Source organism: Erithacus rubecula (assembly GCF_903797595.1).
Source record: "Erithacus rubecula genome assembly, chromosome: 3".
Classification (NCBI taxonomy): domain Eukaryota; kingdom Metazoa; phylum Chordata; class Aves; order Passeriformes; family Muscicapidae; genus Erithacus; species Erithacus rubecula.
In genome coordinates, this window is record NC_136689.1 from 59,121,550 (window position 1) to 59,146,208 (window position 24,659).

General features: G+C 45.3%; 1 protein-coding gene across 1 annotated transcript; it reads right to left on the reverse strand.

The window, feature by feature from the left end:
- Nucleotides 1–14,493: 14,493 nt before the first annotated feature.
- Nucleotides 14,494–18,070, reverse strand: SOX4 (SRY-box transcription factor 4). Its single transcript, XM_079300042.1, has one exon. It carries the CDS (start codon nt 17,078–17,080, stop codon nt 15,782–15,784), a length of 1,299 nt encoding a protein of 432 aa, XP_079156168.1. The 5' UTR covers nt 17,081–18,070; the 3' UTR covers nt 14,494–15,781.
- Nucleotides 18,071–24,659: the final 6,589 nt, after the last annotated feature.

Sequence of the window (24,659 nt, forward strand, 5' to 3'; positions counted from 1 at the left end):
AAATGAGATATTCCTTAAGAAGAAGAAAAACACTGGTTTCCATAATTGCAGGATACTGAATTTTCTTCACTGGTGGGACACACCACCAGATCTTGGTGGCAACTGGTGGCTCCCATCAGCAGTTCATTTCATAGGTCACCAACTGGCCATCAGATTGTAATGACTTCTGGCTATTTCTAACTGGGATTTAAATCAGTGACCTGAAGTAAAGACACTCATCCTATTACAAGCCTCCTGAGCCATGTAAATTCCAGTGGAGCAGGTTTTTTTAATTATTCTTAAGATTACTTAACACAGATATAAATGCTCACAAAAGATCTGAGATGAAAAGGAGTTGAGTCTTAAATATTGATAGGGAGCCTCATTCCTGCTTTCTTTAGTGAAAACTCTAGAAACCTCTGGCTTGCATTATTCATTCACTAAACCACCTACATATTCAATGTGCATGTGAGAGGATTTTCAGCAATTTATCAGCTTTAGTGATGGCTGAATATGCAGATTTTGCATTCTAAGGCATCTATCAGAAGCACCTGGATGCAGATATCAAAAACACTGAGAGTATTTCATGCAGTGGTTTGCTTCATGTGGACACACTGTGCTGAAAAGGTCAGTTTAAAAGCACTGAGATGATTTCTGGGAAATTTCTTTTCCTCTTAAATCATCTACCATCACATGAAATAACAGACCATTGCCACAGACAATTAAAAACATAAAATAAAAGAGCAGTGGAACTTAGTTTCTCCCATCTTCATTGAAAAACAGAAGCTGGAATTTCCACTCCAGGAAAATAACTTTCTGCAAATTTGAAAAAACAATATTAAAATTAGACAGCTACATGTCTGAAGTTTAGGTAATTATATTTAATCATATAAAATGAACAAATATCTGTGAAAAACTGAAATTCATGGAAATTATATTGATAATGAGCAAAAACCAGAGGCTGCAGAGTTGTTATTAAACTACTGATGCTGAGCTTCCAGCCAGCATATGCTCAACAATAAAATTTATTTTATTTAGAAATATCTAGTTACTCATTAATCATTAGTTTCCAGCATTTATTTCAGAAAATTACATAAATATTATATTCATATACCCAGAAAAAAATCAAGTCATTATTCTAATAAAGAATTCCAAGAATAATAAAAATTCTGAAGTTAAAATCAGGGTGAAAAGAGATAGTTTCCTTGTTCTATGATCAAGGAAAGAATGTTCTAGTGCCATAACATTTTAAAATATTCGACATTTTGAAATAGTCTTCATTTTAAACTATAAATAAATATGAATATTTGAAGAAGGAAATGTCCTTAGAAGTGACCACAGACAACATGGCTTTCTAGAAACAGGAAGCATTTTACACCATGAGACTAAACCACCCAGTGGGATGACAGATGGCAAATAAACTGTAGACAAATTAGATTCTTAGCCAGGCCTGTGCTGATCTCTGTATATAAAACATTGTATACACACAGACACACCCCCCAACAGAAATTATTTTGCAAAAAAATTATCAGAACTTACAAGGCAGAGGAGCATTTAGATGTAACCGCAGCCCAAATAATACAAACTTCTTAAATTATCTCCAAAATAAGAAACAGAACTACTGAGAGGGGATAAAAGAGTAGCATGAAGTGATGTGATTAATCTGCCTTAGACAATTTTCTATTTTCCATGGGGAAAACTGCTGGTGCCTATAGGAGGGTACCTACCCTCTTGGAAGGGCATTCTGAGCACAAAGCAGAGGATTGGGATTTATTTCTAAACCTCTGAAAGCCATGTGCCCACCCTTTCTAGCAGTCAGGACTGATTATTCATGACTTTCTGCATTAGAGAGGGCTCACGCAGGACTTTCTTCACTGTCCTGTGGTTTCTGGCCAGAACTGCTGCCTACCAGAGTGGCCACCATTCAGGTTAATTCTGTGCATGTGCACAGGGCTGATCAGCCAGCAGAAACTGGGTGTTATAACATCCTGCAATATGTTGTAACACGTATTTGGGGTTTGAAAGGCAATGGCAAGGATTCCTGGAATCATGGGATTGTGACCCGCTCCTGTCTGCAAGAGGCACAACACCTACACTGGTGGCATAAATTGTGCAGTAGGATTTCTTAAAAAGGAAAAAAAAAATAAAGCTGAGATTTCCCTTTCTGCACACTCCTGCACTTCCTAGTTTAAGCTAATTTACATCATCTTCTTCCCTGCTGAGTCACACAGCCCCAGCTGGAGCTCTCACGTGGTTTATACTACATCCTGGTTTATTCCTCACTTTTCCATTCACTGGTGAAGAGAATTGTCTCAGCTTTTACTGACAAAAAAGCACCTTTAAAATCTGAATATATATATGTATAAACAAATATGTACTGAACAAAGCAGACAAGCTCAGAAGTAAAGGATAACTATTTTGGAAGGGGAATGCCTGACTAGAAAGTTACTTCAGGTCCCACTATGGCACAATCCAGAGCAGATTTAAAGTACTGGTACTTTTTCTGCTTGAGTTCAGTGCACATTGAATCAAATTTCACAAGATATCACTTTGGGTGTTCTCTTTAGAAAAGAATGAAATATTAAAACCAACCTGAAACACCAAGGAATATTTTCACAATCCTAGGTTTCATTGTGGTCAATAAGGTGAAGCTAACTAATTAACCTGTGAGCCAATCATTTTTGCATCTCTGGTGCTGCTAAGTTCTTGATTTTTTTAAAGTGATTTTTGGGTCTCGTGGTGTTTCAGCTGAGGTGCAGAATAGAACAAACAGAGCACAAAAGGCCTTTAGCTGTGCAGGGAGGACAAGGCAGAGCTGCACTGGGGATCACTTCTTGCTCCTCCTGAGCCTGCACAGCCTTTGTCAGGCAAAGCTGTTTGCCCCCAGGAGTGGGGGATTAGGATATTTATTCATAATTTATGCCATTTTGAAAAGCTACTGTCAACCCAAACCCAGCATCAAGCCAGCATAAAATGACAGGGATAGAACACAAAAAATCATTACCTTGTGAAGTTTCTGTGGTCTGTCTCTGCTTTTGCCTTTGCTATCAAATCCAAAATGTTCAGTTTGGATATGGATGTATTTGAGAAATTTGCATTGTTTCACTTTTTCAACAAGACTTATATATCAGAACTAAAAGTATTCTCTTTTCCTTCTTAATTAAGAGCAACATTATTTTGTTTACTTTTCATTATAACCTATTTAAATAGTTCAAAGCCCTTTTTTTTAATTTTTGGAATGCAGTTTCTAGGACATACTTATATCCCTCTGAACAAAAACAAGAAGTATTTGATCAGAATGAATAATTTCTGTGATAGCATCAGAGGTAACACATTACCCAATTCAACACTTATTACTATAAATAATATATTAATCCCTCCTTTAATCTGAATGGCTACTTTATTAAAAAATTCTTTGCACAAAGGATGAAATTAAATCTAATCTCTGATATGACATCCAGTAAAATGGACAAGGCCTAAATCAATTTAGATCCTCTTTCATCTCCCATGTTATTGCATATGGCAGGAAACCTTAAAGAACTGTTTATCAGCTGTTAATCAAAACTCAACCTACAAGCACAGCATTGTCAGAATTTTAAACATTTCCTAACTTCTATTTGTGTACACATTAAAGGAATTTATATTCCACCTGTGCAGAAGATCTTGTGAGATTCTATCTCTATAACTCATACCCATTGGGTATGTTAATTTGTTGTAGAGAAATATTTGGAAACAACTTAGAACTAAAGAAAGTAAGAGGAAAAAAACCACTGTTAGTGAGAGCTCTGAGGTGTTGCACATAAAGATATGCAGGGTGGGAGAGAAATCAAGATCTTAAGCAAAAAGGCAAGAAAATTTCCAAGAGTAGCTGCTTGAGGATCAGAGGAAAGAGATGTAGGGATATTTTGAAGTGACTATATTTATTCCTCTACAAAGTATTAAAAAAAAACCCACCATCCTCACATTTTATAGACTTAGTCATGGCTATGACACATAAAGACAATCTCATTAACATCATTTTCATCACCATATAAAGTGCAATTTTGTCTTCATTTCTGAGGTTGTGTTCCATGTGTCTCTTTTTACATTTGTCACAATGATTGGAGGCTCAGGAATTATGTGCCCTGCCTTTACAGGGACAAGGCACTACCAAACACTTGGAACCACAATGACAGAAATGCTAACACAAATATGTGAGGTGAGTAGATTGTTCTGCAAGGGCTGAATTAATAATCCATTAATTTCAATTAGCACAGTTGACTGTTTTAAATGGTTAGAGCCTTTAAACCTGAGAAACATTATGAGCATGGATGGCCAGATAAGACTCAGATTAGACAGGACTTAATTAGTACTTTGTTACATTTTCTAGGTTTGACTGTCATATCAAAAATTTTAATAGGAAAAAAGTCAGACTTACTTAAGCAGAAATCAAGAGTTAGAGGTTAAGTCTCTTATTTAAAAAAAAGTTTCTGGCAATTTGTTGCCTTATTCATACCTGAAACTACCTTGATCAAGGAGTTTAAGAGGACCAAGAGATTTACAAATCTAATTTTAGGGAAAGCTGCAACCAACTATTATATAAGTTCGTCCTTTTATAATTCAGAGGATCCACTTTGTATGCATCTCCCATTTTTTTAATATATTCTGTGGTCTATTCAGTTTTATCACATGTAAAAATGAGGGTGACACTGAGGGTCACATGGACCTTCCAAATAGTTTCATTGAAAGTTTCCTACAGACAGATCAGCTTCACTCCCTGAAGGAACAGGCAGTGATTAACCAGTCCACACTCACAAGTAATCTTTTGTCATCAGGATGAAAGGTTAAAAGAATATAATTTTTTTTTTTTTACTACCTATTTTATAAAATCATTATGTTCAAGATATCACAGTTAGAAAAGAAAAAAAACCTGTGTTCTCCATTACTCTGTACACAAAAGAATGTTAAAAACACCATATATGTATTTAAATATAAAAAACCAAAATGCCACAAAACTTGGCTGCATTTTTTGCACATTAATAAGTATAAATGCCTTGTTCAATGTCAAAAAATAAATAACTTATACTTCCCAGCACAACAAATCAAGAATATTCTCCAATAACCAGGTCTTCCAGGGAAGCACAAGATACACAAATTAAACAACAGGAATTAAAAGTAGAGTGGCCCATTTTTTTCCTATTCTATCATGCTAGGACACATTCCAAGACACTGAAATCCATCTCTAAAATATTGGAAGATTCAGGGACAGTTCTTTTTACCAGCCACAGATTATGCAGCCAATCTAGCAGCCAGTTAGGACACACTCTGCAGAAGCACTTTGGCATTAAACTGTAAAAGAGTGAGGTGGTAGAAATAACCCACTTTTGTCAAAACCATTGTTACAACTTGTTCAGCAAGCTCTGAACCAGAATCCTTTGTCCTTGTCATGGAGGCTCAAGTGGCTGGAAGAGCTTGGCTGGAAAAGTAACCAAGGACCTTGCAGGAGTTTGGTGGTTTGCTCCTCTTTCTCCTGGCAGGAACCTCAGCTTCAACACAGCATCTCTGCACTCCTAAATAGGAGTGTGAAGGTCCTAGAAATGCAGCCCTTCCCAGCTGGGTAGCACTGCAACTAATGCTTTGCTAAAATAACTTATCAGAGCTACACCTCTGAAGGGCACAGCAGATCTAGACCTTATTTTTTATTGGGAACAAATTCTAACAAAACTACTTTTTAGCTTCCCAGCATGTTCTAACTAACATCCCCCTTCCCCTCCAGATTTTATGTATTTTTAATGAAAGAGTAATTACCATTCAAATACAGTTTGAATGAATGCATGAGGAAAAATAAACATCATTTAGAAAGTCAGAAAATATTCATTAATAATTTTTCTAGCATCATAAAAGTGTATAAATTAGAAATCTGTGTAAATATATGTTAAACTACTTAAATATATGCAGACGTAATATGTACTTAAGCCTAATGGTTAGCAAAAGGAAATGCTGAATTACAGCAGCCAATGAGAATCAGCCCTTATTTAGAAAAATACTTAGGAAGCACAAATGCAAAACAAGATGGAAATCAATTATTTAAATCAAGGTTTCCAACCTGACAATTTAAATCATGATTAAAATTGGCAATTTAAATGGCTTTGATCTGAATCTATCCCCTTGATGGGAAACCAGCCCATTTCATTTGTCATCACTGTTGTTCTCAGAGCCCCTGATGAAAAAATTATTTGTACATGTGCACATGTGGATACCTTCTTATGAGTACACTTTGCTCTACAAGTTTATAATTCATTTATGACAAGAGAGTATTAACTACACTTTAGCATACCAATGGCACAACCTTTTTTTTACCAAGAAATAATATTAAACAGGAATTTTATATTTTAAGTAATAATTTTTCCCATTCCTGAAAAATATGCCTATATTTCATAACATTATAGGAAATTTTGGACTTAACTAAGTTTCAGATTACCAACAGACCAGCCATTAGCAAGCAGCTACAAAAGCTTTAGATCTGCCATTTAGCATCCAGCATCCTTCAGAGGAGGCTACAAGAAAACACATCTGTAAGGCCATAGGACACCAGATCCTCTCCTGAGTGCCAGAGTCACTCAGAGTAGCACAAGCATAACTCTCAAATGCTTCCAAAACCCATTTCACCAGCTGGGGATGGCTATAGGCAAAAGGCTCTTTTGGACTTGCCTTTTTAATTTGCTTTCCTGAAGAGGTGTCATATACTTCTCTCCATCCATCCATCCATCCATCCATCCATCCATCCATCCATCCATCCATCCATCCATCCATCCATCCATCCATCCCCTCAGCCATAACTTTTATAGAGAGAAGCTGAGATCAAGAGACACTACACTTCTACACTTTTTTTTTTGCACTAGCAGAGAAAGGATCTGCCTCTGTCTAGGAGAAAGGGCAGAGGCCCAGACCTCAGCTTAAATGAGCCAGTCAGGGCTGGGTGAGAGTTCCAGGTAGGTTGCAGCAGGAGCTCTCCTAAGATGTGGAACTGTAGAAACCACGTTCCACTGGCTGACACAAGGATTTGCTGATATCCTCACCTCACAAGAAATTAAAACCTATCCTTTGTCTCTAGAATTGCCTGTGGATACTCAGCTTGAATGCTCTGCCAGAATTAAACAAAACACAATTTTCTATCTACACTAGGCTCTTAAAGCTGTCTTACCTCCTTCTCAATTGCTCCCTTAAAATATCAGTTTCTTTCTAGTCACCACCAATATTTCTCCTTTAATACTCAGGCTATGCTTTTACAGTACTGGTTTTTTCCTTCTCTTTTCTTGAAGTTCACCTCACCTTGTATCCCTGCTACAGCAGTAGGTTTTTCTCCTCTTCTTCCCATGCATTCAGACTTTCTGATTCAATGACCATTTTCATGGCTTATGGGCTAGATCATGATAACCTGACCCATGCTCTTGGCCATGAGCCCTTTTCCATAAGTCAGTTTATGTTGGGGGTTCTTCCCAGCATCACCACATGCTTATCAATTAGCTCATTGTTCCTGTGCATCAGTGAAGAGTTGGATACAGTCACCTCATGATCCCAATTTCTTAACAGAAATGCTTATTACGTTTTGTATTTTATCATGGCAAATACTTTAGAAGAGGTCATTGTTCACAGGTGCAAATTTTTATGTATTCTCTTCCAAATCTCTCATTAATACGTGTCTTCATCTGTGACAACTACAAAAAATGAAAGCCCACCTAACTCAGGCTGTTCCTGTAGTGACATCAGTGCTGCCAAACCAAATGGCAATATTAGTTTGTTTTCTCCTCTTATCCATGGCTGCTTTTCTGTCCTACATTTAAATTATAAACAATCTAGAGGGGATCTTCGTTTTTTGTCCTGTACTAATAGTGCATCAATGCCGCGAGCTGCTGATCTAGGATTAGGGGCGCCAACATAACAACAATAATAATGCAATAGAGGAGGAGGAGACACTATGATTTCATTTCTATCTAAACCTGGAACAATTTGTTAATGGAATTAGGAAGCTTCCTTTATGCAATTATCACTGAGTATGTCAGTCAAAGTCTAACTCATGGTGTGTATCTTTCACTGTGATAATACAGTGTTTTAGAACTACATGAAGTACAACATTTAGATAAGCTGAGCTGGAATTTATGACTCTCCATTTGCAAACAGCTCTGGAGCACTAATATGCATTTTCAATTCAAGACACCAAAGGATTCAGTTGGTAAGGCTTCATTCTAAAAGTGAGGAGAGCTTTCTTTTTCCCAAAGCTGATACAAGAGAACAAAACCAAACATTTTTAAAATGTTCAGGATTCCTCCTTCTTATTTTTTAATAAAAATGTGCTTTCTTTGCTCCTTTACCCTGCTTCCTAGAAACCTTCTAAATTTATTAGTTACAAAAAAAAAAAAAAAAAAAAAAAAAAACCCTAACCACAGAAAAACATTTAAACCAATCCAAAGGAAAGCAGCTTAATAAGATTTTCCGAATGACGTTGAGTCTTGGACAAAGTTTGCAGGAAGACCAGGAATTAATCTGAAGATGCCTGTTTCTGACTGCCTGTTTTATCCACTGTTTCCCCACAGCTAGAACTATGCAAGTCCTTTCATTTAAAAGTAATTGTGTTGTTTTTTTACTTATGGAAAATACACTCCCTCCTTGAAAATTAGGCCTTAAAACTATAAACAATTAGAGCACATAAGTACTTACATGTAAACAGGAACTACCCCACATAATGATAAATTATTTTACCTTTCTTGGTGCCCTGAGTAAATCTGAATCGATGGCATCACAGTCACATCAAACATCACATACCTGAATGACAGCAGTCTCTAGCAAAAGGTATGATGGGCCTGAAGATATCTGAATTAGTTTTCATGGAAATAAACCAATCCAGTTTCTGATGTTCAAATCTGGAGAAATGCCCAGGCCCACCTTCAAACTATCATTCCCTTTGCCAGTCACTGGGTCCCCCTGTCCTGTCTAACTCACTGCCATCAGCACAGCAGTCACTTTATGCCTGGCTAATGGACCCTCATTAGCAACCATCCCACTCTGGGCAGGAATTATGGCTTCAGCAGTTCCAGGAGCCTGGAAAGATTTGTATATCTGCTTCACTTCTTTGAGAGGGACAGCCCATGAGCTACAGGCAGCCACAAACTTCAGGCAGGCTGCTGCAGCAAAGGGTCACTGTCCTGTTTTCTCTGGCATATCAAGAATGTGACTATTTGAAAGATGTGGTCAGGCTTGAACCTGAGTGCAAAGGTTTTGGTGAACTGTGCTGAGATCACCCAGTCAGATCTTGTCTAGTTTCATAGCAATTTCACTTCTTCAAAACAGTCAACCTGAGCAAGCGCCTCTTAAATTATTCAGTTAGATACCAACTGTTTTCATTTGGCTTTCAGAAACACAATCACAGTTTGTACCCAGATTGGTGCTATTTTTGAGGAGGTGTGCAGAGATAACCTCATCTGAGAGCCTTGGTCTAAACTCAGGATGATAATGTAGCATGGGTGCATCTTGGATGTATCTTAGATCACATTCTTTTCATTCTACTGGAAATGCAATGTGCCTTTTGCAAAGGAAGGAGATAAATTCCATGAGAAAAACGGGGTCTGGAAAGAAGGTAAGACATAATGTCCTGGTCCACTCTACACTGTCCTTTGGTTCAAATAAACACACTTAGAAGGAAAGATGTAACAGGAGCCTCATTGTGCTCATTTGCCAAGTAGGAGGGTTAAGCTTTGTTTGCAAGAAACATGGAAGAGCTAATACAGAGTTAGTGTACTTGTAGGGGGAAAAAAAGGCATAGGAAGCAACTGAGACTAGTATAATCTGGTCAAAGATGTTGTATTAGCCATGCTTTGAGTTATGCTTATTGAGGGGATTTAATTCTGTTGGTGTTCTATAGGCTGGTTACTGTAGATTCAGTGGATGCTACTCCTTGCCTTGCAATGTTTATATACAGTGGGCAAAATAGAGCAGTCAATGACAAGGAAAAAAAAAAAAGTAATCTTTTGCCCATGGTACACCCATCTTGGAGACAACCACATGTATTTTCTTCATGTTGGTAACAAAAATCCTACCTGATATTTAGAGCTCATTTGAGGGCCCTGGAGAGGGGAGGTTGAAGTGGCAGGAGGTGGATAATAATTTTTGAACTCTGGCATATTAAGATGATCACAACATGTGTAGACCCAGGAGGTCTCATTGTAATACCTTGTTAATGTCTTCAAAGCTTTTCAGAGACCTTGATGGAGTTATTCTACATGAAAAAATTAACCCTAATAGGTACATTCAATAACTAGCTCCAACATGCAGAATAAAAGAGCCCTTGGGAGGAGGGTTAAGCTCTAATCTGCTTCTTTTTCACTTTGTTGTGGAAGCAGATGTGGCAGAGAAGGGGCTGGCCAGTGTGAAGCCTCTGCACTCCCATGGCTGACCCTGTGTCACGTATGGTGTAAGTGTGGAGGTCACCACAGCTAGCAGGGAGGCTGGGGAGGCCTCTGGCTCCATAGTGTCCTTTCCACTCAGACAAGCCATTTCTGCTGAAAGCACAGCGCAGGAGCACAAAGCTTGCAAATGTGCTCAGCACTGCTGACACTCAGGGAACCTTACATTGGTGATGGAAAAGAAAGAAAATACAATGCTGTCTATGTATGCAATCACATCACACACTGCTTCACAAGGATGGGAAGGAAATGAAATGATACACAGGGGAGGCAGATCTGATTACTGAAAATTATATATACACTCTTGAGGTGAACAGTCTTCATCTAATTTGCAGGTAAATTAATGATTAACAAAGAAGCATGATCTATTAAAAATAAATTTTAGAGACAGACATATGCAGCCTATTATGCTGATTTTTTCATTTAAATCTTCTACTTCATTTCTTTTCTATATCTCTGTACACTATGTGATGAACTGATGGAGAATCAGCAGAGTTATAAAAATGAGTGTCTTAGCAAAGATGAAGAGACAAAATTGTCACAGTACACAAACTAAATTATCTACACTGAAGTTAAAACAGAAAATAGAAACTTCATTTATTCACTCAGCACACAAACGAATTCCCTCAGCATTACTACCAGATCTTGCAGAGGCCACAGGTGGGAAGGGATGCCACGAAGGACAGAAGAAATAACTAGTGGGGTGGGATTCTCTGGAGACCATGACCATGAGTGCCTGTAGAAGTCTCTAAAATGCTGACTACCAGGGTGAAGGCAGAGCAGGTAAGGAGCAGCTTTTCTTTGCCCTGTGTGCTGAAGCATGGTTACAGCTGCCAGGAGCAGGGCTGGAGCCTCTCAGGGCAGCTTTGGCAGAGGCCCTGGCAATGGTGGCAGGGCAGTAGGAGGGAGTGACAGCTGCAGCAGTCAGAGATTTCACAATGCTGTGGAAATACACCTCTCCATAGGCATCCACCACTCTGGCCCACATCCAAGAGATGATCCGGTGTTAGGCAATCTTACAGACACCAGTTGCCATTCCTAAAATCTGCTTTTCTTTTACATTGATCTTCATTAAACATTCCTTTCAGTAAATTTGCTTTCTTTCACCTTTGCTAAAGGGCTACTACTTTTCTTTCCAAAGCAATTACACTAAAAATATGGTCTATTACAAAAAAAAAAGGGGGGATGGGGGGGAGTATCTTTGGTGATATATCCTTGTGAGGCTTTGTTCTGGGTGCTTCCTGCAGTGAGAGACTTGTCTTACTGCAAGCAGTAAGGAACATAGAAATATTTGCCATTTATGTGTGTATGCACATATGTAACTGCTGTAGCCTGACTTCCTGCAGCTATCTGGAAGCAACAACTTGTGTCACCAAAGAGTCCCCGGAGAAACAATCCGTTTGCCAGCACTGGACTTTATTATAAAGGAGAACACAAACCACATAGGCAGGAAACCATAAAACCCCTCCAGTTAACTGCAGCCAACGGCCAAGGGGGCTGGAGCAGCAGCGGGCACCGCAGCCAGGCACAGCGGGGGATGCAGCCCCGGGCCTGCTGCTTGCCAGTGGCTGCAGCTGGATGCTGTCCCCGGTCCCATCACCAGCCCTGGCCGTTTCTCCGCTGTTTTTGACCCAAGAGGAAGTTAATCACTAACCACACCGCCCGGACACAGCAAGGTGCCCCGGCCGGGCGGGGCTGGGCGCGCCCCTCCGGTGGGCTGCATCCGGGCGGGGATGCACCGGGGGACACGCCAGGCCACCGGCACAGACACGGGCTTTGCCAAGTGACCCTGGACAGGAAAGGCGTTGTATGCAAAGGGAGAGCTCCCAGGCCATGAGCGGCGTGGAGCTGCTGATGGGCTTTTTTGCAAGGCAAATACAACCCAGGAATTCACGGGGATAAGGCAGAGCAAACATTAACCTCCTGCGCCGGTGGCTTCGCGAAACAGCGGCTACCACGGCTCTTTTCGTTTGCTGCTCCTTTTTCATGGAAAAAGACTTCGTGGCTCAAAGCCAGCTGTAAATTAACAGCTAAGTGAAACCATTATGCCAGTGGGATGCTTTAATCGGTTTACAAAACACTGCTCGAGGTACGATGCATATTCGTGGGCAGGAAGGGAATGCAGGCGTCGAAACCCAGCGGGGTCACCGGTCTGGCGGCCGGCTGGAGGAGGGGACAAGGAGCCCCCGCCCCGAGCATCCCCGCAGCAGAGGGCCGGCTTTTTGTCACTGCTCTGCCTTGGGAAATGTTCATTAAAGCGCCCCGGAGGAGCTATTTTGGATGAGGGGTGGGCGGCGGGGTCTCGCTGCCGCTCGCTCGTTCGCGCCGGCCGCACTCACCCCAAAGGCTGGGGCAGAAAGGAAAGCAGAAGGCGGGGGGGAATCTCTTTAATGGGAAAACAACCTCAAAACAGCCTCAACCCGCGGCCCGCCAGGGCGAGCAGCAGGGAGATCGGGACCCCCTGCCCTGGAGCCGCCCAGCCCGGGCCCCTCAGCCCCTACCCTCACCGATCCCGGTCCCTTCCCGGCCCCGCTCCCCTCCCGGCCCCGGTGGGCGGTTCGGCAGCGCCCCCGCCCCTCCCTCCCTCCCTTCCCCGTCCGGAGAGACAAGACACACCTGCCCCGAGGGGGCTGGGGGCGTAGCAATGATGACAAGAGCAGCCCAGTGTTAGGGTTCAGTTCCAGCTGATTTTATTTCCTTCCCGAAGAAAAAAAAAAAAAAAAAAAAAAAAAAAAGAAAAAAAAAAAAAAAAACAAAAAAAAACCAAAAAAAAGAGGTTATTTACAGAAGGTATATCAACAATCTGACAGGCAGTGAACTTGACATGGTTAGCTGGCATGATTTTTTTTCTTTTTTTCTTTCTTTCCCCACGTTGTCTTGTGGGTGATCGTAGACCAAAAAAAAAAAAAAAAAAAAAAAATCTACACAGCATATTGCACAGGATGGATGACCAAAAAAAGAACAAAAAAAAGAACAAAAAAGTTAAACCCTTAACGGAACCACCTCATTAGGCAGACGTCCTAGTGCCTGTCATGTTATATTAACATACATAAACACACAATCTTCTTTTTTTGCTTATTATAATACAGACTTAAATGTACAAAGATGTTTTCACTTTCTTCATCTTAAACACAACAGCTATAAACCTGAATACATATGCTATCATCATGCCATAAGAGACTAAAACAATTATATTTAGCGACAAATAGAAAGGATTAAATAGTCAAATACAAGAATGAAAAACGCAGTACATAGTGTCGCGAACTCAAACCGGCATTTCGATAGATCCAGTGGTTTAAACGGCACGTTTTTGCTTAGAAAAAAAGTGCAAAAAGATGTGGTTTACAAGTTAAAGGTACAGGATCCCTTCTGTGTGAATGCACCGGTCGCTTCACTTCACCGGGGGACAGGTGGCTCCCCAAAACGGCAGCATACAGTGTAGAGTGAAATGCCTGTCCCCGGCCCCGCGGAGAGGCGGGGGCTGCGGAGCGGCAGCGGCGGGCGGCGAGGGATGCTGTCCCTTTAAGATGCCTGCAGATTGGAGTGTAAACATGGACAAAATAGGGGCTGATTCGTGGGTGTGTGAGTGTGAGTGAGCGTGAGCGCGCACACGCGTGAGATACTAACCAGCGGCCCTGTTGTTAAAATCAGGAAATCCAAACAGCGATTTACACCGATTTACACCCCCTTTATATATTTTTTACAAAAATACACTGAGAAAATAATCAAACGTTTTCATCTCTCTTCTCTTTTTTTTTTTTTGTTTTTAAAAGTGTCAAAAGTCTACATTTAAATATAAAAAATTAAAAGTTAAAACTCTAGCCCTTCAGTGAAGGAGACATAAAAATGGTGCGGGTAACAACGAGAACTACCAAAAAAAGGACAAAGAAATACAAAGTCAAAAATGTTTGGCCAGTATAAATACGTCCACTTATAAAATGGCATCCGATTACATTTACAAGGAAAAAAAAAAAAAAAAAAACCAAAACAATACGAGGATGGAGCATCGGTGAGAAAAAACAGTCTTTTCATTTACAGCTATAAGGAACAAACACATACATACTCTGAGAAAAAATTTGGTCCTGAATTTTCATTTTTTAAAAGTCCAGCACAGATTTGAGTTGCGTTTGAATCCTTTAAAGAGTTAAGAATGAAAAAAAGCTGGTGATATTTTTGTAGGAATCAAACATAGCGCCATCTATCTGCTTTATGTTATCCTAACACTAGTTTGTTTTTTTAAACTGTTCAACAGTCTTACAGAAATCTTGAAAAGATAGACAGTATAACATGCTATATTAAACCCCACCAGTGAAATAATCCAACACCATCACGATTCTGAGTAAGAAGAAAAAAAACTACTTTTTTTTTTTGTATTTTCGGGTTTTTTTTTTCTTTTTTTTTTTTGCAAAAGCCATCGCCCTCCGTTTCCCCTGTACCACATCATGACAGAAACTGTTCCCATTCGGTCTCTGTTTCAAAAGAAGTTTTCAGTGTTCTTGAAGTTTCAGCCTTATTTTTCTCTCAACATATTACATGAGGTGACTGAGAAAAGCGCTGCCGCCACCTTAATCTGTACGTGCAAATCCATTTCAGTTTATTATCATTTCCCCCCCCACCGTATTTCCAAGACAGCTCTCAAGTGTCAGTCTGGCTCTTCTCCGCTTAACTAGGATCTCAGTCCAGCTCCATCCACCACTTCCTTCTCCTCCCAGCATTGTTGCCTCTTCTCACCGCAGAAGAAACCGGGACGGGATTTCTCCCCACAAACGTGAACCTTGCAAAGAATTTGGGTGGATTTTCTCTTCTTTTTTTTTTTTTTTTTCCCCCCAAAGCAGTTCTGATCGCTCTTTCATAGGAAAGGGCGAATGCTCAAGACATCCAGTGTGCGCTCAGCACAAGGCATCGCTCCCCCTCCTCTTTTTTCGTATAAAACGGGCAATAACAAAGAACCCAGAGGTGTGTGTGGTTTCCCCCTCCCTCCCCCTTTCTCTGTCTCTCTTTTCAGGAAATAAAAAAAAGGGAAAGGGACAGCGTCTCGCTCCCGCCAGTCTCTCAAAAAGCACCGTCAGGCTCCTCTCTGGGAGGGGGTGTGTGCGGCTCCGTCTGCAGCCGGAGGAAGGGGACTGCTGGCCTTTCCGCAAGGAGAGGGCGATCCCGCTCCTTCCCCGAGCTCAAGAAGCAGTCCTTCAACAGCCCCTTCCCAGAAACAAACAAAACACTTCCTCCCCTCCCCTAAAAAAACCCCAAAACACAAACACCAAACGAAACAGAAAAAGACACAAAAGCAGCGTCCGGCGGGGTGGGCGAGTCCTGCCGACAGCCACGCGCGCCGGTGCCTCCTCCAGCAGGGCCCGGCTCTCGCCTCAGTAGGTGAAGACCAGGTTGGAAATGCTGGACTCCAGCCAGTCCCCCGAGATCATCTCACTTACCTCCGGCGTGCAATAGTCCGGGAACTCAAAGTGCGAGCCCGAGCCGGGCTCGAAGTTAAAATCCAGGTCCCGGTCGAGCACCGAGGAGCTGAAACTGCCCAGGGACATGCTCTCAAAGCCGGGGCTGGGGTTCAGGTCCAAGAGGTCGTCCTCAAACTCGTCGTCCGACGAAGAGGAGCCGGAGGAGGAAGAGGAGGAGGAGTGGGAGGACGCGGAGGAGGAATGCGCCGTCGAGGGGGCCGGCGAGGAGGCTCGCAAGCTGGTGTAGCTGCGGTGATCCGAGGGCGAGCCGGAGCCGGAGGGCGAGGGGCAGGCGCCGCCGCAGTCCCCGTCGGGCCGGCCCGCGCCGCCGCCCCCCTCCTCGTACAGGCTCAGGGGGTCGCCGGCCTCCGCCGAGCTGCTCAGCGTGGGGCTGCCGGGCACGGCGCCGCCGGGGGAGGCGGAGGCGGCCGCCGCCTGCCCGCCGCCGAAGATGTAGACCCGCTTCAGCTTCTTCTCGGCCAGCGGCTTGCCGGGTGCCGAGGACGCGCCCGCCGCCCCCCGGGGCTTGTAGAGCGCCTGGTGCTCGGGCGGCAGCAGCGCGGCCGAGGGCTCCCCGGGGAACGGGGCGGCCTTGCCCCCCGCCGCCTTGCCGTGGGGCTTGCCGCCCGCGCCCGCGCCGCCGCCGCCCGCGGGGGAGGGCTTGGAGCCGCCGCCGCCGCCCTTCTTCGGGGCGGGCTTGGCGGGGGCCGCGGGGCCGCCGGAGCCGCCGCCCGCGCTGCCCCCGCCGGCGCCGCCCCCGCCGCCCTTGTCCGCCTTGTCGCCGGGCTTGGCGGAGCTGTTGCCCGACTTCACCTTCTTCCTGGGCCGGTACTTGTAGTCAGGGTAGTCCGCCATGTGCTTGAGGCGCAGCCGCTCCGCCTCCCGGATGAAGGGGATCTTGTCGCTGTCCTTGAGCAGCTTCCAGCGCTTGCCCAGGCGCTTGGAGATCTCGGCGTTGTGCATGTCGGGGGACTGCTCCATGATCTTTCGCCGCTCGATCTGTGACCATACCATGAAGGCGTTCATGGGCCGCTTTATGTGCCCGCTGGGCGTCTTGCACCAGCTCGGGTCATCCGCCTTGCCCCCCGTGGAGGCGGTGGAACCCGGCGTGGGGGAGGAGGCGATGCCCAGTTCGATGCCGGCCCCGGAGTCGGAGGTCTCGGCGGCCAGCAGCGCCTCCGTGTTCTCCGCCGTGTTGGTCTGCTGCACCATCGCGGCGGCGGCGGCGGGGGGCTCGCCGGGGCTCAGCGCCGCTCCGGCGCGGGGCAGGGCGCGCAACTTCTCACAGCGGCACCGGGACGGCGCAGCCCCCCGCGGCCGCGCCCCCGCTCCCCGCACCACTTGTACTTCCACACCGGCGCCTCGTCTCCGGCGGCGCGGTCCTCTCCCCCTCGAGGCAGCGGCGGCAGGAGCAGGAGCGGCGGGGCCGCCCGCGGTCAGACAAGAGTTTCTGCAAAAGCAGCGCGGCGAGCCGCCGGTCCAAGTTTGCTTTGTTTTTTTCTTGGGGTGTTTTGGGCTTTTTTTGTTTGGTTGCTTTTTTTTTTTTTTTTTTTTTGGAGGGGGGAGTCGGTCTGCTCTTTTTCCTCACCACATCGGGTTTCCCCCCTCCCCGAAGCAGCTGGTCCAGTTCACAAGTGCGTTCCGCCTGCCCGCGGCGTTTCAGGAGAGCGGCACTCCTGCCGCCGAAAGTCTCTCAGCGCTGGGCACGGCCAGCGTGCACCGCCGCGGGGGAGGGGGGAGGCGGCGAGCCCCCGAAGCCCCGAAAATCCCGGCTCCAGGACCCGTGGTGGCGGCGGGGTCGGCGGTCAGGAGTTTGTGCAGGTTGGATTTGGCAGTTGCGAGGTACCGAGCGACAAGGAAAACCCCTCGGGATAAAGAAGAAAAAAACCACACACACAAAAAAAAAAAATAACAAAAAGAAGAAATAATAAGAAGGCAAAAATAATAATTGAAAAAATCGCCGTAAAAAAAGAAAAATAAAAAAGCGCTCGTGCATGAACGAGTGTGTACGTCCCCCGGCAGGAAGAGCGGCGAGCCGGGCGCCCAGCCCCGTCCTCCTCCTCCTCCGCCGCCGGCGGTGCTGCTGCTGCTCCGCGCGCGCGGAGCCCCGCGGAGCCGCCGCCGCCCCCCGCGCTCGCCCGCCCGCCGGGCGCTGCCCCGCGCCCCCCGCACGCCGCGCTCCGCCGGCCGCAGCTGAGAGCGGACCCCGCGCCCGCCCCGCGCCGCTTTATCCTTTCGCAGCCCGCCCCGCGGCCAATCGCGCGCTGTATCCAACGCCCTCCGCGTGCCAAGCCCCGCCCGCCCGCCCCGGGATTGGCGGCCGCCGCCGAGCGGTAATAATGGCCGCGTGCAATGGGAAGCGCCCGCGCTGACCTCATTCCCGGCGGCGGGGCGAACTTTTTAAAAGGGGCAGGAGGGCAGCGCCGCGCGCCGCCCCGCGCCTCGCCGCGCACGTGCCCGCGACCCCCCGGCCGCGCTCCTCCCTCCCCGCCCGGGGTGGGGGAAAAAAAAAAAATCGGGAAATCAGCAAAAATCATCATAATACAAATAATTTATTTAAAAAAAAAGAAGAAAGAAAGGGAGAGAGGGGGATGGAGGCGTCCCGCCCCCGCGCGCCGTGTCTGGGGGACACCTGCCCGCACAAAGGGCCGGGAGGGCGCTCCTGCCGCCCCGCACGCCCGGCGGGTAGCGCTGCCCGGGGATGCCGCAGGGAGCCCCGCGCCCGTCCCCACGCCCACACGCGGAGTGTCACGGAGGGGTCGGCGGCCCTGGAGAAGCGCGGCGCTGCCGGCACGCCCCCTCCGCCCGGAGCCGGAGCCGGAGCTGGAGCTGGAGCGGCGCAGGGAGGGGGTGGGACGGGACGGGACGGGCGGCGGGCACCTCTCGCCGCTCCCGGCGCTGAGTTACCGCTGCCGCCCTGCCCGAATTGCCCGGCGCGCTGCGAGGAAAAGCTGTTGCCCTTATCGCGTTGTTACCCCCCGAGCCCTCTCCTGCATTTCGCTCCCTGCCGCTCCCGCACGCACGGCCGATCCCGATCCCGGGGAGAGGCTGCGGCTGGGGGTCCCGGCCCCCGGGTCCCCGAGAGCGGGGAGGGGCCGCGGGAGGAAGGAGCGGTGCGCAGCCGGCAGGCAGGTACCGGCCCTGGGGCGGAGTGCTGCCGTGCTCCCCGCCGAGCAGCACCCCCCCCGTGCTTCTTCCTCGGGTGTAAGGTGCTTTTCGGGGATTGCTGTTTGATCTCATGTGCCCCTCCCTCTGCCTTGCCATGATCAGTAATGAGGAAAAAGGACAGCGAGGTCAGGCGCTGTGCAGCACTCCCGAAGGCCTCGTGGCATCAACCCCCCCCCTCCCCCTCCAAAATTCAGGTAAAGGGCGGCAGTAAGACCATAAAAACAATGGCAGTGTTGCTTCCCAAATGTTCCTCACATAATTCATCAGGCCAAGGACCAGAAAACCTATTAGGCAAAACAGCTGTGAAAATTTTTGGTCTACACAACACCAGTTAAAAACACCTTTTAAATCAGAAGCAAAATAATGGCTGGATACAGCTAAAATATCTAAGATAGGGGTCTAAAAATAAATTGCACATGTTTGCAAGAAAATTTATGGTAGGATCCTTCAGCAGAGTTTCTAGCTGAATTGAGAACAGGCTTTGAATATTAAGATCTCACTGGACTCAAAGAACACTGCTGTGAAGTGCTGAGAAAAGTCCTGAATTCTCAGTACCTCCCTAGGTAGGCCACCTACATTACTGAGACTGTTTACAAAGATACAAATTAAATTATAGCTTTGTTTGCAAAAATAATACATTCGATCCTTATACAGCCTCAAGACTGGATAAAATACTGCTTTTCTCTAGGTTGACGACATCCAGTGACATCAGTGGAGTTTCTCACCTTTACACTTTGTAAGTAGTAAATCACACTGTTTTCCCCCTGCAGCCCCAAAGCTAAGATCAAATCTATTCTACCCTATACCACCAACATCTACAGAAATGGAGGCTTGCAGTGGGTGTCAGGGACAAAGTGCTGGCTTTTGCTTACACTCTTGGTATTCATGTGTAGCGGTGTAAAAACGGGGACTGGGAGCAGTCCATAGCTCCTGGCTGCTCCACCTGTCAGCACGGTATCCAGAAGGATTTCAACCCCCAACTGTCGAATTTTACATGTAAATTTCAATTTGTTTAATCTACAAAGTGAGTAAAATATTCTCATGTTTCCAGACACAAATTAAAAAAACAAACCCCAAACTGATAGGCAAACGTGGAAAGAAAAACCTTAAGAAGCTTTTCATTGGTTGTGTTAGGTTCAGCAAGGTCTTGACCATCATGAACAAAATTAATCTCCAGGTGGGGAATGAAGTATCTTCCTGATCAGTGTCTTCCTGATCAGAGCAGCCACATCAATTTAATCCTGGTTCAAAACGTGCGTGTAAGGGATGGATAGAAGAGCATTATTTTCCACAAAAGTGAAATTTAGGGCTGCTTAATCAAGAAAGTGTAAGAACACGATGTGAAACTCTATAAAAAGCATTTTACTGCAATTTCTTAGCTGTTTCCTCAAAGTTAATTGCTTCCACCCCTAATCCTCCAGCAGCAGACTGAAAGCACCTTCCAGCTCCCCAAATTTTTAAGCCTAGGCATAAAACGCGAGCATTCAGCTTCCGTCTAAAAATGAAGTTTTAAGAGTATTGGCAAGGCTTCTCCGCGTTTTACAACTTAAAAGGCCTCGAAACTCCATTCCGTTTCCCGCAGGCTCGATGGGGCCGGGGATGCGGCGCGGGACGCGAGGTGGCAGCGCTGAGCCTCTTCTGCCAGACGTGGGAAAACGCGGAGCTACCGAGCCCGCCACTATTATTTTTTTAATTATATTTCCTCCCCCCGCCCCGTGGTTTTACGGAGCAGCATAACGCTGCAAGTTTCTGACTGAAATTCGGTGGGTTTGCATCAAAGAGCGGCAGTGCCCACGCAGTCAGAACAGCGTGCGAGCGATGCCAAATCCCCATGCGGGGTTTTAGGGCACTGAGAACACTCTTCTCACACACCGGGACCTGCAGTTCGCCCTGCGCATGGGGCAAGAGAGATTAAATTGTTCAGGAACAACACTCTGGACAAATCTACTGCAGGACTGGGCAGCGCAGGCATTGATTCCAGCATCCCTGGAAGTGTTCAAGACGGGGTTGGATGGGGCCCTGAGCAACACGATCTAGTGGGTGGTACCCCAGCCCATGGCAGGGGGGTTGAAACTCTGTGATCTTTAAGGTCCCATTCGACCTAAACCGTTCTGTGATTCTGTGATTCCATGATTGATTGCAGGTTCTGTGTGTGGATCAGCACGCAGAAAGCGCCTTAAGGACACGCAGATTCAGCACCGCTCCTTCCTCCCCCCACCCCCCACCCTCTGTTTTACACTGAGGATTACCAGCGCCCAGGCTCCTTTAACTGCAGCCCTCGCCGTTGATCTTTTCCACACCCCCAGCTCCGCTGGCTGTGGGAAATGCTTTGCAGCCTGCTCGGTCGGAGTTCTGGGGAGCAGACCTTCCCTCCCGTGAGCGTGTTCCTGCGTGCCCTCCCTTCCCTGCCTAGCGCTGCGCAGCGCGGAGCCCCCGCTCCCAGAGCGGCTGCTGCCGCCTCTTCCCCCCGCAGCCTCCCCGCCCCGCAGGGATGCGCTGGGGTTCATTAATTCAGCCCCGGCCCGCAGGGATGCGCGGTGAGCGCGTTATTCATTAGTTCAGCCCCGCGCTGTGACCCAGCGGCGCGCAGGGATGCGCGGTGAGCGCTCCGCGGGTCTGTGCCCGCTCTCCGCGCCCCCCGAGGTTCCCCCGGGGCGGGGCAGGGACTGAACCTGCACGGGAGGAGCAGGGCATCCAAGGATCGTCCAGCTGCTCTAGGGGACACGCTGCGGGGAATAAATGAACCAAAGAAAGGCGATTCACGGACATCTTGCGTCCCGTGCCCCCGTGACAGGGTGGGGAAAGGTGGCTTCTTAAATACTACTTATCTTGAAAAAACCTCTATGTTGTTTCTGAGTGTTTTTCTCTCTGCGACCAAAATTCACCTCTGTAAGGCATATTTTTCCTAACGTTCCGTGCCGCATTTGAAATAGATGTATTTGGGTTATTTTAGCCTTCTTGAACTGCAAATGTCCCTGGCACCTTTCTATTGCCTATTTTGATCCAGTAGATGAAATATTTGCCATTAAGGGAAAAAAAAAAAAAAAAAAAGCCATGGCTTTTAAAATAACATGATGATAATAGATATTCATTAAAGATCAAAGAAGAGCGTGCTTTAGGATTAGAGGTGTAAACTGAGACATGAAAGTGGGCCTTCCTTCTTCGTCCTGTTTGCAAGAAAACTCCATTGTACAATTGCGTCATTCCAATTCACAGTGAGCCTTTATTGAACGTGATTCATAAACGCTTTGAACTCCCTCCGATAGCCTTGTGGAGAAGAACTTTTATTACTGGGAAGTGTTTTATGGAGGATATTGTTTACTTAGGAGTAAAATCTCTTGCCTAAAGTTGTATGGTATTGTTTCCTTCCAGACTGTGTATTCACTTGCATTTTACTTGAATGCAAGCCTGCACATAGACACCCAGTGCCCCTGTTATGAAATGCCAACACATTTCTAGCTCATTTAATAAAGTAAGTAGGTAGGAATCCATTTGCATACACAAATTTATATTAACTCAGATATTTATCACTTACATGTAAATGTTTGGTTTGGGAGGGCAGGAACACCTCTCCAGTGATTTTAGTAAGAAAATATGATAATGCTTTCTATCATTTTTCCACTTTGGTGACTTTTTAAGTTTAAACTTGTTCTCTAAGAGTAACACAAGTTCAAAAAGCTCTGTTAAAATAATAATAAAAAAGAAACCTGGAAAACACGTTGTTTGCATTTACTTAAAAGGAGAATTGCACCCCTTACTCAATCCTGTAAGATTTAGTAAACTTTTTTTTTTGTTTGTTTTTAACAGCTTCGTATAGGAAGAGCTTTTAGTTCATTTTAAAAGAAGTTTTGGCAAGCCTTTTCTGCAAAGTGAAAAGCCACAAGGTTGAAGAGGAATTACCGGTCTGCTGCATATGCAGCAGCAGATTGCATATGCATGAGCTGCAGCTGCGGGAAGGCCGCCCTGGGAAGGGGAGCCCAAGAGGAGAGCCAGCGGAGGGGAGAGCGCCTGGCAGTGCCTGCAGCTAGCTCTGACAGGGCCCATCCTTCCTCCCTGCAGGAGAGCCCCAATTCTCTGGGCCACTGCACTTTTTGAGCGTGTTCCTCTCCTCTGCCCCTTATTTTCCCTCCCAGCCATCTGTGTTCTCCTTCCTGCTTGCCCTCACCTTCCCTTGCCTTCTACAGCCTTATCACCACCACCCGTGTAACGTTCAGCTCATCTTTTCCTGTTCTTTCTATGAAAGAACAAACAGCTGCAGGCAGGCAGTTCAGCAGAAGCCTACATAGTACCAAGAATGAAGTAATATTTGTGCCCACTTCCACAACATCATGATGTCATCCAGACTTCAGCATCATTGATAAGAGGGAGCTACAAAACCACTGTGCATTGAATTAAGTGTGGGTTGTTTTCAAAGATCTTCAAGTGGGATGCTGCATGCTATTAAATTCAGTGTATGAATGTCTTCTTGTGTTAAGAAAAATGTTGCTTGTACTTAGTCCTCCTGAAAAGGAAGCATAAGGTATTCCCGTGCACACAGGAAAAAGGGTTTTTTGTGAAATGTAGAACTTAGAACTCTGTTTTTGCAAGGTCATTTCTTGAGTGATATATTTAAGATAATTAAACTAAAAAAAAAAAAAAAAAAAAAAAAAAAAAAAAAAAAAAGAAAAATATCTTGCATTGCTATTTAGTTGTTCAAATGGTCCTTTCTTTCTTTTGCAAGCTCTAGGTTATTAACAAGTGCTTATCCACAGGACCAGCTCTAAATAAATAAAATTCTTCTGGTTATCCATGTACAAGATATTCTGGCAGAGGTAGGCAAAGAGTAGTCTATCATTTCCAGCCTTAGAGAGTGTTTAGTATTTGTAATCATAAAATTGCCTTTGTACTCAAAAAATCCATCACCCTGCATTCAGCCTCATAGTCTTCAGATATTAATGGATTAATTCCTGTCAAACAGTTTTTATTTAATTTTTCTGATTTGATGTTTCTGATGCACAGATCTAAAAAGATGGATTGGGTTCTGGTGGGAAGAGGCAAAATACATTTAAATCTAAAATGAATGAGAGAAAAAAGTTGTTTTTTTTTCCCCTTTTGTGCTCTGGACAAATAGAAGTCTGGCTTTCATCCTGGTTCCTTCCATATAATTGCTCTTAATGATGGTGCTGGTGTGACAACTAGTAAGTACATTTCGTTGTTTAATCTTTTCTGAATAGATTGCTCAAATGATACCACTCTGTACTTGCCAGGGTCTCTTCTATAATCTCCAAAACCCATCTTGCTTATGCTCTTTGTGCAGGATCAGTTTACAAGTTTGATATTAAACATGAATATTTATTTCAAAAATAATAATTTTTTCCAAAACTTTGTTTTCTCTAAGTATTGTGCCTTTTGAGCAGAATGCCAGAAGTAGGTGGTGGATTTCTACATTACACTATGTAATCCTGATCTAGCTGTCACACTTGAGAACTGTATACAGGAGTTATCTCAATGTGCAGGTGTGCTCAAGTGAGGCACAATGTCTGAATTTGCATTGCTCTATAGAGTTTGTATTTAAGTTTGAATTAATTGCTATGAGAAAAAATTGTCTGTATGGAACCTTGGGAAACTGCAATGTTATGCCCTA